Here is a 14,307-nt window from a genome sequence, read left to right as displayed (position 1 = left end):
TTTCCTAAGATCGCAGTTATCCATCCTTTACTTGAATGAGCACTAATGACCTAATGCTGAACTGGGTATTGATCAGAATCTAATGACTTATGACTTTGGCCATCATGAGTATCCAATTGGAAGATACCTTGAGAGGCCTGGATTCTCAGAAGCCACATATTTGTTCTCTGTTGTTGTATATCAAAACCCAGGGTCTGAGGGCAGGCCTGCCATAATTTCCCTTGTTTGAAGGCATGCCATTTGTCCAGGATCTTTTTTTTTTTTTCATCTTTAGTATGTGCCTCTGTATTGACAAGTGAAAAGACCATTGCCTCCGAATAGGCAGTAAAACTTTGATTCTTTGAAGCGTTCAGAATACTCATTCCTTAGCTCCTTTCAACAAATATTTGAGTTGGCTTCTGTGTGACCAGCACTGTCTTAAGCTCTGAGGTTACAATAGGAAGCAGATGATAAAGCTTGTTCTTCTGGAGCTGACATGCTAGTGACCTATTCTGACTGATTGTAATTCTGTCATTTTCTGGTGAACTAAAGAACAGATACCCATGAGTCATCCCATTCACTGGGCATTTCTTATGTGCTTTTTAAAGGCTTTATGGCACCTCTTTTGGGGGTAAGGGAAACGGGTAGAAAAGGCTTCCTAAAATGCCTATCCCACTGTTCTTAAAGAGTTGGATTTCTGAAGATTGACATCTTCTAAGGTAGATCATAGAGTGGAGTATCTGTTAGCCTGAGCAAATTCTAAAGAAGGTGTAGATTAGGCTGAATGTATACTAACCAGACTATCTCCTAGGAATGAGATTTTTAAACAATTTTTTTCTTTTAATATAATTTATTGTCAAATTGGCTTCCATACAACACCCAGTGCTCATTCCAACAAGTGCCCTCCTCAGTGCCCATTCCCCATTTTCCCCTCTCCCCCACTTCTCCCTTAAACAATTTCTTGACACTAGCTTTATTTCTCCCTTCTTTCTCGAAGTAGAGCACACCAGAGGGGTGGGGGGGGGAGTCCAATTGAGGTAATGCTGAGCTGTATTATGTATTAGATTCAGGAGTTCTAAAATTGGAGCTTGGGACACTTTGATTTGGTTATTCTTTTCAGATAGTTTTTAATATCTTTCCTCTTTATGGGGATTTTTGGCATCCTATTCATTAAAATCTGACATGATTGTTTGTTTTTGAAATTTGATTTTGTAAGCACTTTTTGAGCCCCGAACACACAAATGTGAAAACCAAAATCTGTAGGTCTGCCAAGCTTTCAACAGCATAGCTGGTGGAGACCAGAAAAGGAGTTACACCTTAAATGATTCAGACCAAAACAGAGGAAGGTACACAGTGCTGAGAGAACACAGACTTGCATGTGCTTTCTTCTTCTAGGGGTGGGGACCCTAAGTAAAAGGACCAAAGGGACTGGGGAGGAAGCTTACAGGGGCTTCCCGGAGGCAGCAGAACCTCAGTGCTTGACTGTGGACTCCTAGCTGAGTTTGTGGGCCTAACTCAGATGGAGACTTCAGAAAGGAAATTCATATCTTATATACTTTACATAGATGGTATGTATTATTGGGTAAATGATAGCTGCTATTTGTAGGATACATACTGTGTGCTAGGCACTGCATGAAGTATTTTTCTGGCATCCTATAGTCTATCATAGCTCTTCCTCTAGAGCAGGTAGTATTAGCTCCATCCTATAGATGGGGAACCTGTGGCCCAGAGAGGTTGAGGGACATGGCTGAGATCACACAGCTAAGAAGCTATAGATCTGAGATTCAAACGTGGAGGTATCTTTGCCTCCCAAAGCTAGTGCCCCAACCTCTACATATGTTGCTTTTATGTAGTGCTGCTGTGGCAAACTGAAACCCCCCTGCACCCACCATAGATAGCTTGGGCTGTGTCTTATAGGGATTCCTCCTTACTTCGCTGTGGGAACCTGGGCCTTTCTTCCTTGTCACTTGGATTGATTTCCAGTTAATTTAACACAACCTCTTTCTCCCACTTCTCTAAATAGCCAGGTGCTATTATGACTTTAGGAGCGTGTTTCAGATCTAGCCTGGACTCACTATGTGGCCTGGGTTGCATCCCTTTTAAGTCTCGCTCTCTTATTTTCTTTGTGTGCTACCACTCTGGGAATAGGATTATTAGTAATCCTATTTGTATTAAGCAATATTAGCATTTCTGGCTAAAGATGAGGTGAGACGGCCAACAGACACATGAAAAGGTACTCAACTCGCCAGGGAAATGCAAATCAAAACCACAATGAGATCACCTCACACCTGTCAGAATGGTTAAAACCAACAACACCAGAAACAAGTGTTGGTGAGGATGTGGAGAAAAAGGAACCCTTGTGCACTATTGGTGGGAATGCAAACTGGTGCAGCCCCACTGCAAGACAGAATGGAGGTTCTTCAAAAAAATAAAAATAGAATTACCATACGATCCGGCACTACTGGGTATCTACTCAAAGACTACAAAAACACTAATTCAAAGGGATACATGCCCCCTTATGTTTATGGCATCATTATTTACAATAGCCAAACTATGGAAACAGCCCAAATCTTTATTGACAGATGAATGGATAAAGATGGACAAACACAATGGAATATTATTCAGCCATAAAGAATGAAATCTTGCCATTTGCGACATGGATGGGCTAGAGAATATAATGCGAAGTGAAAAAAGTCAAAAAGACAAATCCCACATTATTCTACTCAGGTAGAATTTAGGAAACAAAAGGAAAAAAAATGAGACAAAACCAAAAAATGGACTCAACTACAGAGAACAAACTGATGATTATCAGATGGGAGGTGGGCGGGGGATGGGGATTAAGGAGTGCACTTGTTGTGATGAGCACTGAGTCATGGACAGAACCGTTGAATCACACTACATCATACCCCTGAAACTATAATGCTGTATGTTAACTACACTGGAATTAATTTTGTTTTAATCAAGTAAAAGGAAAGGATGAGGTAAGATACTTCATCTGTGCGTTTTGTCCCCAGAGTGGAGTTCTAGCTGGACTGACCCACTCTGAACCATCCCAGCTTCTGTGGGGAGGTCGTAGCTGTCTAAGAGCCGAAAGCATAATCAGAGCTCTGTTTCCCAGTCTCCACACATTTCTGTGATGTCCCAGTGCTCCAAGACTGTCGTCAATGCAGTTGTCTCTGCTTTAGATGCCGACGACCTTGCCCCAGCTGTCCCTGGGGGACGGTGGCTGGATGAGTAAGTCCTGAAGCTTGCTAGCTGCGGCTCAGCATTTCACATGCCTGCGCTGATTGGACAGACCCCAGGATGGGCCTTAGGACTTGGTTGGCCTCAAGCGTTCTGAACATCACTACTCAAGGTGTTGGGAATGATTGTTTATTTTTCTGACTTGTGTTTCCTTTTTCAGCCAATGAGAAGATTGAAGACATCAATGGCTGTCCCAAGAACAGATCACAAATGGTAAGTGGTACATGGCTGGTGAGTGTCTTTATTAAGGAAGTAGCCCTTCCTCTCAATGATAGTGACCGTCTTGGAAACAGCCACACTGTAAGCTTTACTCTAAGGGATTATATTAATAAACTTAACAGCTATTTCCAAGCCGCCGTGTTCTGCTTCTCTCTGATATTTGTTGGCATTTACTAAAAAGTGGCCATGATTTTTACAGAGAGTCTTAGGTCAGCATTTCACGTTCCCTGTCTTTCTTGTAGAAACACATTATGCAGACCTGGTGCAAACCTACGCTTGTTGAGAATTTGGACTGTTGGGACTCAGTTCTGCTTTCTCAAAGACACACAGCGATTTCTGTTTGTGTATATGGTGCTAGGGCACAGATGAGGTCATGGCGTCTTGCTCAGAAATGGGGGCATGTGATCTGATTGCCTTCAAAGGTTGGAATGATGTGAAATCAGAACGGTGGCAGGAAATGTGAAGTGTACGATACTATCCAGACCATTGTTAAAGTGACCTTGACAAGGGATCTTCTCTCTGGTGTGATCTGCTTAAGTTCTGATATTAGAGCTGTTAAAAAAACAAAAACAAATGAGTCTTTTAACATCTGTTCTTGTTATGTGTCCTCATAATCTTTGAATTAAAATTCATGATCACTGTTGAGGTCAGAGCACGTTAAATTGCAGTGCTCTTAATACCTGGTTTTTCCCTTCATCGTGCTTTTCAGATGTGAATGTTGACACGAATTGTGTACATATCCGTTCGCTAAGATGATGGTCCTACCTGCTTAAAATATGAAGGTGGCAATTTAAGGGCAACTTTTTTCTTTTTTCTTCTTCTTTTTTTTTTTCCAGGACCTTAATTTGCTTTCAGAAATCTAAAACTAAAAAAAGGCATAATCTGTTTTTTCTGACCTCCCCCTACTCCCTTTGAGTTGACACAATTTGATAGTCTCATTCCAAAGTATAGCAAAGTGATTGGCGATCCTTGGTTTTACTTCTTAATTTTCAGGGTTGTTAATGCCAATGAGTTAGCCAGACAGCCTTTTCGGTGACCTTTATTTTTTACTATAAAGAGGAGTGTGTGTGGTGTGATGGGAGTCATTTTTCAGTTTACGTTTTGAAACAAGTTTTCTGTTTGTTTTGGTTGTTGTTTTTTGTTTTTTTTGTTTTTTTTTTTTTTTGTCCTTTCACTGGAGATTTTTTTCTGTTGGTTTGCTCCAGAGAGCAACCACTCCTTACATAGGAAAGTCCCCATGCAGATCTCCCCTGGCCGCTTTGAATTTTGGAAAAGCTTGGCTGCTATTTTTGTTAGAGCTACTGCAGCTGTCTAGTATATTAATAATTGGGAAAATGTGGAAGATAGAAGATTTAATTTAGGGTAAGCATTTTACACATGCAGGTCCTCTCTTCACACGAAAGAGAGGCAGTACTTTCCCCTGGGAAAGATACCGATGCATTTGTCCCAGCCCATTATGATGCATGTGTAGACCTGGTATTTGAAGGCAATGAACCTTTTATTCTCTTTGGCACTTCTGTATTTTCTGCGCCTTCTGTGGGAGGTGTTAAAGTCCACTTTCAAGATTATAAAATAATATTGCCACCTCAGGTTCCGTGGTGCAAATTTAGCTCTCCGTGCAAAATGTTATTTATAAATGCTACCATGGCACCGATGAAATTTTGTGGCTTCTCTAACTCTTTCAGCTGTGAAAGTATTGTTTTTTTATGGCCTGTGTTCTTTTTTTTTTTTTTTTTTTTTTGAACATAGGAATATAAAATCCTATAATTGTCGGTGATAATTAGTTCCAGTGTAAGGGCAGGGAGGCAGACACGGTCTGGTGGTGAACGAAGCAGAGAATATTTCATACAGGATGTGAGTCCAGGAAAATGTGAAAACCACCACCGCAGTCATTCTGTTCTAATAGGAAATGAGAAAGATGATAAAGACAACAGGGCTATTGTCATTTTCCCTACATCACGAACTGTGACAAATGCCTAAGGCAGAAGCTCCCCTAGAGCATGCAGGAAGTGCTCCTTAGACCAGCATGGGTGGTGTTCCATCTACGAGGACCCCTGTGTGTGTGTGTGTGTGTGCGCGCGCATCCGTATGGGCATATACAGAGTTAATGCATTTCTACTCATGGGAAGCATCCTTTGGGGATGTGGCACAGTGGTGAGCCACCACTTCTGGATTCCTAGAAGGTCAGACTCCAAAGGAGGCTTTATTTAGGGCAGCCAATGATAACAGATTTGGAGGAAACCGAGTGGGAAGCATGTGGGGAGCACCATGTTGGTAGAAGGGTGATGACCTACAGAGAAATGAGAACTTGGGCAGTGCACCTGCTCAGAGGGTAACTGCACCTCCCTGAAAATAATCAGCAGAGCTGATGTGCTCACTCCCTGAGAAAGTAGGGACTCTTCAGGGGCCTTGAGTAACGGAGCCAAAGAAAAACAATGATGTTTCAGAGCAGGAGGAATGGATGCTGTTCCAGTTTTTAAGGGGCAAGTTCAGTCCATCAGCTAATCTGGGGGTTGGGCCAAGAGCTTTGATTTTGGTGGGTAGGAGGCCCAGCCCCCTTGCTTCTGACCCACTAGGTTGTTGAGGAGCTCAGGTCTCAAACTCTTGCACTCCAGGCTCTGCTTCAAATGTCCTTTTCCAGGAGGATGGGGAAGTGAGAGCAGATGCCTAGGGCATATGGACGTGAAAATCCCAAGGGCACTGATGCACAGACATGATGGGTGTGGCATTGTCACTTGTAGCCTGCCAGTCAGCATTCACAGAGTACCGACCAATGCCAGGCACTGGGGTGGGCCAATTGAATGCTCAGGTGGGCAAGATGTGATCCCTGCCCTTAAGGAACCAGGAGACCAGAGAATAACAGTGCAGCTGTTTCCATAGACCTCTGTGCACGGCACAGTGGGGGCCCGTTCCATCTGAGGACAAGGGGAGGTTTAAGAATAACTTCTTGGGAGGGAGTCTGAAACGTAAGAGGGTGCACCACGGGGGGAGTGATAGGTGGAAGAAGATTCACATCCCTGGGGCATCCCTTTGCTAAAGGATGTCCTGGACCCTTGCAAAGGAAGGTTTTGCAACATTTGTTGATGATCCTGCTGCAGTGCCATAAGCTGTCTCTGGTGAGACTCCTCTTCTGAGGTGAGGAGTGGGGCACGGAAGAGACAGAGTACAACACACCCCATGGGCATGGAGGTCTTTGGGTCTGGGACGGGTCCGCATTCATCATCACTACCCGGATCACCGCATTTTGGGAGGGCAATTCCTGTTGGGTCCTGGAGTGAAATTTAAAAAACCACAGCAACAAAAAGTTTACTTTTGAGAGCGAGCATGCAAGCAGAGGAGGGGTAGAGAGACAGGGGGACAGAGGATCCAAAGCGGGCACTGACAGCAGCAAGCCCGATGCAGGCGTCAAACCCACGAACCGAACCATGAGATCGTGACCTGAGCTGAAGTCAGATGCTTAACGGATGTGAGCCACCCAGGTGCCCCCTGGAGTGAAGTTCTTTAAAGGGAAATACCCATGGTCATCCAGCCTTGTGGAGGGAAGTTCAATCATGGACTCTGGGAGGTGAGAACCCTACCTGGTGGGAAATGGTCGTCCATGATTTTAATATCAGCACTAACTTGTATCTGCACAGTGCTGTGAGGTTTGTGAGACCGTTCATACTTACGGGCACATCCTGTCCTCCCAACTCTGCTGTGGGCCTGCACAACATGCCCCCCTTTCTGGTGAAGAGAATGAAGTGCCAGGTGGTGAAAGGCTGTGCCCAGGAAGAGGCAGAGCCGGGACCGTCGGCATATACTGTCACTCTCTCCTAGGCCTCCTAGGACGAGACTGTGACTGTGACAAGACAGGCACGGCAGGGACTTCCCTTTCCCTAGCAAGCTGGCCTCAGCTTGTGTTGAAGGAGTTCTTTGCCTGGTTTCAGGCTGACCTAGACACCGTGGGGGCCGCGTCCTTGGAGACGGAGCCGTGGAAACATTCCCACCCCCTTTCACCCACCAGTCCATCCATTTGGCCCTTAAATAAGTTTGTGTGTGTGCGTCAGAGGCGGGTAAAATGTTTTGTCTGTTGAGCATTGCCATGGCAACCCAGAGGCATCTTTTTTGCTTTCAAGCGGTGAGTTCAGCAGAGTTCTGCATTAGTCTGGAAGGAGAAACCTTGCCTGGAGCCTGGCCCGAGGGCACGGCCTGCCTCCTCGAACCTGAATCCTGTACTCCAAGACAGGGCCTCACTTTGGAGCCTTGGAATGGCTACCACAGGGAGTGGTTTTCTTTTTTAATCATTATTATCTTACATGGCTTGACTTTCTCTTGTCGGTTAGGAGAGGTGAAAGTTAGCAAGGCCTGCTGGCCCTTTCAGCGGAAAGCCCCAGGCCTGTTTACCCCTCTGGCTGCTGATCTCAGGCCCGGGGTCATCTGGGGGCTTCCAGCCCACAGCCTCCTCCTGAGCTCTCCGGGAGGGCTCTGCCTTCTTCACTTAATGCTTCTAGACTGAGGGCCGGCTGGGCTTGGGAACCAGACAGGCCAAGTTCGAGCTCCTTCTCTGCTATTCTGTGGCCTTGAGCTCACTAGTGAACCTTTTTGAAGGCTCTATTCCTGCTCTGTAAGGTGGGGTTGATAATACGTCCCTCAAAACGTTTTTGCAGTACTAATGAGGTGGTAAAGGAGACGATAATGGAGAATACTGATCACCATGATAAAATACAGCTGGAGCCTGTAAAGTGTCGGCCTTGTGCCAGGTGCCTTGCTAAGTGCTGCCCAGCTGTCCTCTCCCTCCATCCTCCCAATAGCCCTTGCAGGTAGGTGATCTTACCCTCATGCTCCTCGCCTATGAGCAGCACTCAGAACATGGTAGTTTCTCTGGTGATGATTTGTGCATGTAGTTCATGTGTTGGAAACATGGAGTCCTCTGGAAATCTGAGGAAAGCTAGGGCTCCCTCCTTCCCAGATTGCACACACCCCAGAATTTTGCATATGGCCTGAGCAGATTGTAGATCCCAGAGGCTGGCCTACGTGTCCCCTAGGGCTCCACAGACCCAAACTTCAGTGCCCCTGCTGCTTTGGGCACAGCTCTGCACCCCTCCCTGTCCTTCAGGGGTCTCCGTGGAAATGGTAGCCCTGGGTTCCCAAGACCGTAGGAGTTAGCACATAGACACAGAGAAGGACCGGGCAGTAGTTTTCAAACTTCCATTGCATGAGCAGAATTCCTTTTTTTCCCCCCTCCCCCCAAAAATCGTACATGGGACTGAGGCTTTTCAAGGTCTTTTTGTTGTTGTTGTTCTAGATTACTGACCTAGGAAGCAGAGTTGGAGCTTGAACCCAGGTCCGTCTAGTCGTGGTGTTGGCTTCTGTGGCAGAGAAGGGGTGTAATAAAAAGTCTGCACCTCCCAATCCCTGCTCTTATTTTTCACGTGTGCATACAGCAGAATCAGCAGAAGGGAAGAGCTGGAGTATTTCTGGAAAGGGCCTGAGTTGACGTGTTGATGAATCCATAAGAGCTGAAAAAGGAGTAGGGGCCCCTAGTGAGAGGCAGCCCGTTAAGATGGCGTTGGGGAGCCCTGGCGCCAGGTACCTCCCACTGCGTTCTCCACAGACCTTCCTGGGCCACGGGAAGGCCATCTGCAACAGAATCGGGTTTCCAGGCCCAGTGACCTTGAGCCCTCCTAACAGCTGAGAGAAAGCAGGCCACATGCCTAGGGAGTGTCTGAGCTCCTTGGGCAGCTGAGTTGCCTCTTCCCCGGGCCCCGGGCCTATTTTTACACCACCCTAAGGGCACACACATGTTACGGAACCAAGAAGGAATGAAGAAAAGTCTACAGGCCACTTAAAATTTAAAGCAAAGTGGAAAGAGTCCAGGGCCAAGGTTAGTAGGTGGCATCCACCACTTCACTCAGTGGTACTGTTCTGGCCAGCCGTCTCTTTCAATGTGGAGGCAACTTCCGGGTCTCTCTCTCTTTCTCTGCCTCTTTGGTCACACCTCTGTTTAAACCCTCCTCGGCTACTCCTTTCCCCTTCCGTACTCTGAAGCACACAGTGGAAAATCTTTCACAATCGAGTTACCAGCGTTTCTTGCCACTCGGCCACTCATCCTCTACGTCCCAGGCATACTGGAACTTGAGGTGCCCACAGAGAGACTGTGCCCTCCTGTCTTTGTACTTACCACATGCTCTCCAGACTGCCTGGAAGATCTGATGACTGTCCCACCTGGATCATGTAACCTTTAACCTTCAGGTCAATCGTTATCTCAAGGAGTTGAGATCTATTAGATGCCTGATGGCTTGGGTGTCCCCAGGTACCTGCATTTCTCATAACACTCCCTTGTGGTTGAATTATCTTCTTGAAGGAGATGCCATGTCTTTCACCTGAGTATCCTAACTTAGGATGTACTTAGATGACTGGCGTCTAGTAGGCGTTTAATAAACGTTAAATGGACGGACGGATGGATGGAAAGACTAAGAAGGGAGCCGGCCTGGACTTGTCCATGTGACTGAAGGGTTGTAACATTCCACTCTTCATCCTTGTCTACGGCTGAGCAGCCATGTGGGTATTAGAAGTTTTCCAGCATTACTCTAGAAGTATCTTTCCTTCTCAATTCCTTTTTTTTTTTTTTCTCAGTTTATCCATAGGACATTGCAGTTAACTTTTAGTTTATTAAGTTCATTTATGTTGCTTGAGGTAAGCATTTTTAGGTGTCCTTATGACCAGAAATTTAAAAAAAAAAAAAAAAGTAAGTGCTTTACATATTTTAACTCCTTTTATTTTGCTAGAATGGGAAATAGATTTTGTCATTCCATTAAATGGCTTGGAGAACTTAGACCCTGATGCTGTGCTCTGCCAGAAGCTAAGTGTGAGTCATGTTAAAGAACCTCTCCCATGGGGCGCCTGGGTGGCGCAGTCGGTTGAGCGTCTGACTTCAGCCAGGTCACGATCTCGCGTTCTGTGAGTTCGAGCCCCGCGTCAGGCTCTGGGCTGATGGCTCAGAGCCTGGAGCCTGTTTCCGATTCTGTGTCTCCCTCTCTCTCTGCCCCTCCCCCGTTCATGCTCTGTCTCTCTCTGTCCCAAAAATAAACGTTGAAAAAAAAATTAAAAAAAAAAAAAAAAAAAGAACCTCTCCTTGGGGCGCCTGGGTGGCTCAGTCAGTTAAGCGTCTGACTTCGGCTCAGGTCATGATCTCACGGTTTGTGAGTTCGAGCCCTGCGTCGGGCTCTGTGCTGACAGCTCGAGCCTGGAGCCTGCTTCGGATTCTGTGTCTCCCTCTCTCTCTGCCCCTCCCCTGCTCATGCTCTGTCTCAAAAAGAAATAAAAACATTAAAAAAATGGTTTTTTTAAAAGAACGTCTCCTTCTTTTCCACTTGTGCTGTAGAGCCTGGGGTTATGGCCCTTGTCCTAGATTCTGTGTTCTTACGTGATTAGAATAGCAAATATCTATCCTATATACCTATGACTGGGCAATGTCTTAGACCTCTGCATTGATGGATTTTAGCTCCATAAAACCCTATGAGAGCAGTTACCTTTATTCTCACTTCACAGATAAAGAAACAGAGATTTAGTAGTGTGCATGAGGTCACATAACTAATAAGTGACAAGCTGGGGCTTGAACTCTGGAAGCCTGACTCTAGAGTCTGTTTCCTTAACTGTTAGTCTATTCTGCATATAAGGAAATTGAAGTAGAAAAAATGGAATGTGACATGGAGGTACAAAGATTATATTTGTAATACTCGCACTTGTGTAGGTCTAGATGGAGCCTGGAGATGAGGCCTTCCATCTTGGGAAGGAGATTTGGTTTGAAGAAGAATAAGAAGACTGGAATCAGGCAGACTTGGGTCTCCCATCCCAAGGCATGTGTGCTGGGCAAGTTACTAAATCTGAGCCTTTCTCATCTGTGAAAGTGGGGTTATGATGGAAGCTGCCCCCTAGGGTTGCTGCCAGGGATGGATGAGCAATGGGATGATAATCATCTGGCATCGTCCTGGCTCGTGGAGAGAGCACGTCTCATGTCCGTTCCCTTGCCTGCTTACAGGTCCTGTATATCCTAACTATTGTGCATTGAAAGGTTTTTTCATACTCCAAGTAGGCACCCAATATGGTAGGGTAAACAGTGGACCCCCAAAGATGTCCACGTATTAATCTTGAGAACCTGTGAATATGCTAGGTTACATAACAAAAGGGACTTTGCAGGTGTGATTAAGTTAAGGGTTTTAAGACTGGAAAATCATCCTGGATCATCTGGGCAGGCCCGGTGTGGTCACCAGAATCCTTCTAAGAGGGTGGCAAGAAGGTGAGCGAGGACATTTAACTATGGGAGCAGAGGGAGAGTGGGGGACGAGAGATTGGAAGATGCTATTCTCTGTCTTTGAAGACGGAAGAAGGGGCTATGAACCAAGGCCTGCAGGTCTCCTCTAGCAGCTAGAAAAGAGGACAAAATAAATTCTCCCCTAGAACCTCCAGAATGGATACAGCCAGCCGACTCCTTGATTTTCAAGCTCACCGAGAATGATTTTCCTCTGAAATTATAAGATAATTTTAGGCTGCTTTAAGCCACTAAATTTTGGTCACCTGTTGAAGCACCAGTATGAAACCAATACTCTCTGGGAACCAACCAAAATATTTCTTGCTATATTGGACAGTAAGCTATTTGGGTTGCTAGCAGAGGCTCATTTTGCTACTGCAAGCTCCTTGGATTTCTGAGTTGGCTGGAAGTCGCTTCCATTGTTAGAACACTTCAGAATAGAGTTTTCCACATTTGTACTGAGTTTACATCAGGTCATTCTAGGGAAGTATGGGGAGAACAGAGCCCCACATTTCATTTTCAGTACTGCACGTCCTTGTTGTGGGTCACTTCAGACACTAAGCTGTCATGGGAGCCAGAAGTGCCAGTTAGAAGTTGGGCTTCAGGTATCCTGACCTCTTTGTGGACATATACTTATGTATAGGTATTTGTGTTCTTCAACTAATGCACGTTTGTCTTGTAACTAATAGCACATTTAAATAAATTTTGAGGTCTTTGTCACATTTTGTTATTTAATGACATCAAAACTTTATAATACCTATAGTGTTTTTCATCTTTTAGTTCAATAAAAATCTGCGTATTCTCAGCACCTGGCATGGTGCTAGGTACATTGGAAGTGCTCAGTCCGTGTTTCTTAGATGAGTGAGCTCAACAAATAATGGCCCAACTGTCCAACAACTTCCCAGAGAGTGGGGGTGATGTTATACATCAAATTCTAATACGTCAAATATGCAATATGGATTTTGTATTTTTAAATGCTGTAAAGAAACTTGAGTTGTCCTAAGAAATTCTCTCAAATCTCTCACAGTTTTCTATTTTCACTTCATGATAAAGGTGTGTGGAAAAGACACCATTATAGCAGATTATTTTCATCAATAAGGGAAGTAATGTTTGGTTTGGCAAAACCTCCTAGGGCGGTGCTGCTCCAGCCTTAGTGTGCATGAGAATCACCTGGAGTGCTTGTTAAAACAGTACAGGGTCCTACTCCCAGAGTTTCTGATTCAGGACTTCTGGGGTGGAGCTGGAGTATTTGCATTTTTAACAAGCTTCTTGGGTGATGCTGATGCTGCTTGCCTGGTGACCACACTTTGCCAACGCTGTCTTCAAGCCAAGTACAAAATGTCTCTTGGGCTCTGCCTGTGCAAACATGCATTTAAACATAAATGAGTTTGCAGAGTTGTTTAAAATTTAAAAAATTAAGAGTATCTCTATAGGGTTTATTGAAATGTAAATATTTTGAATGAGCCAGTCAGTTGGCTTTTTTTGGAAAGGTTAAGCTGCTGTAGACATCCTCTTATCTGAGCACTGTAGTAAGCTCTGCATGGATAAGATCTGAATCGTGCACGTGGCTGTGGTCTTGGAGTCTGCAAGTGCATTCTCTACTACCTCTTCTAGCTCACTTAACCTGTGTGACCCTTGGTTTCCTCTATTGCAAAATTGAAGCAATAATCCTTTAGCACATTGTTCTCTACTGCCGATGTCCAAGTAGACATTAACTTCTTTGAGGGCACTGTTACATCTGTCCACCTGTCCCCATCACCTGGCACTGGTAGATGCTTTGTGAATATTTACTTAAGAAATTCTCAGCACAGCCTTAGGACTGAGGCACTATGAGTGCCAAACATGGAGCTCAGTAAGGTTGAAGAACTTAGCAAATATGAGGGTAAATGAAGGAAGAATAGCTACAAATCTTTTTGAGCTGAGAGGGAAATCGGATGGTAATTTATAACCATGTAGACTGTGGTTTATATAACAGCCATCTGGGCCTCATGCTTGGATCCACCTCCCTGCATATGTCTTTGTGGAGTTCTTCTCTTTCAGCATCATGTCAAAAGAGTGTTTTTGTATGTGTTTGTTTTTTGTTTTTTGTTTTTAAATTTTTCCATGAAGCAGAGCTTAGCAAAGAATTCCTGTTTGCATTCTGTTAAAGCACAGTTAGCCTATGACATTTGCATATTGGGAGCCGGTCATTAGGTGTGCTCATTTCAGCAAAGGGAGGTGGATGGATGCCAATCTGAGGTCGGGCCCCAGAAGACCTTTTATTTATTTTTTAAATGTGTGTTTATTTTGAGAGAGAAAGCACAAACAGAGGTGGGACAGAGACCATCCCAAGCAGGCTCCATGCTCAGCCCAACACAGGGCTTAAATCCACAAACTGTGAGATCATGATCTAAACCAAAATCAAGAGATGCACACTTAACCAAGTCACCCAGTGCCCCGAGAAGGCCTTTTGCAACAAAAATAAAAACCAAATAGATGGTATTAGTTAGTTGAAAATCCATGTACTTCATAAAAATTGATCTTCTAGCTTTTTCTTTTTCTTTTTTTCTTGTTTTTAAAGAAAAGATAAGATGATC

At 44.8% G+C, this 14,307-nt stretch overlaps 1 protein-coding gene across 2 annotated transcripts in view; it reads left to right on the top strand.

The window, feature by feature from the left end:
• The window catches only part of NAV2 (neuron navigator 2), a 397,887-nt gene that overhangs the window by 135,405 nt on the left and 248,175 nt on the right, over window positions 1-14,307 (top strand). For both annotated transcript variants that reach the window (XM_086677817.1, XM_086677818.1), the window contains exon 3: window positions 3,383-3,435. In XM_086677817.1, the coding sequence (XP_086533943.1) occupies window positions 3,383-3,435 (53 nt within the window). The remainder of the gene's footprint in view (window positions 1-3,382; window positions 3,436-14,307) is intronic.

The sequence above is a fragment of the Puma concolor genome, chromosome D1 (genome assembly GCF_028749965.1).
Source record: "Puma concolor isolate L17-30 chromosome D1, mPumCon1.1.hap2, whole genome shotgun sequence".
In the NCBI taxonomy this organism is placed as follows: Eukaryota; Metazoa; Chordata; class Mammalia; order Carnivora; family Felidae; genus Puma; species Puma concolor.
Note: the sequence above shows the minus strand (reverse complement) of the source record. Positions and strands in the feature narration are given on the sequence as shown.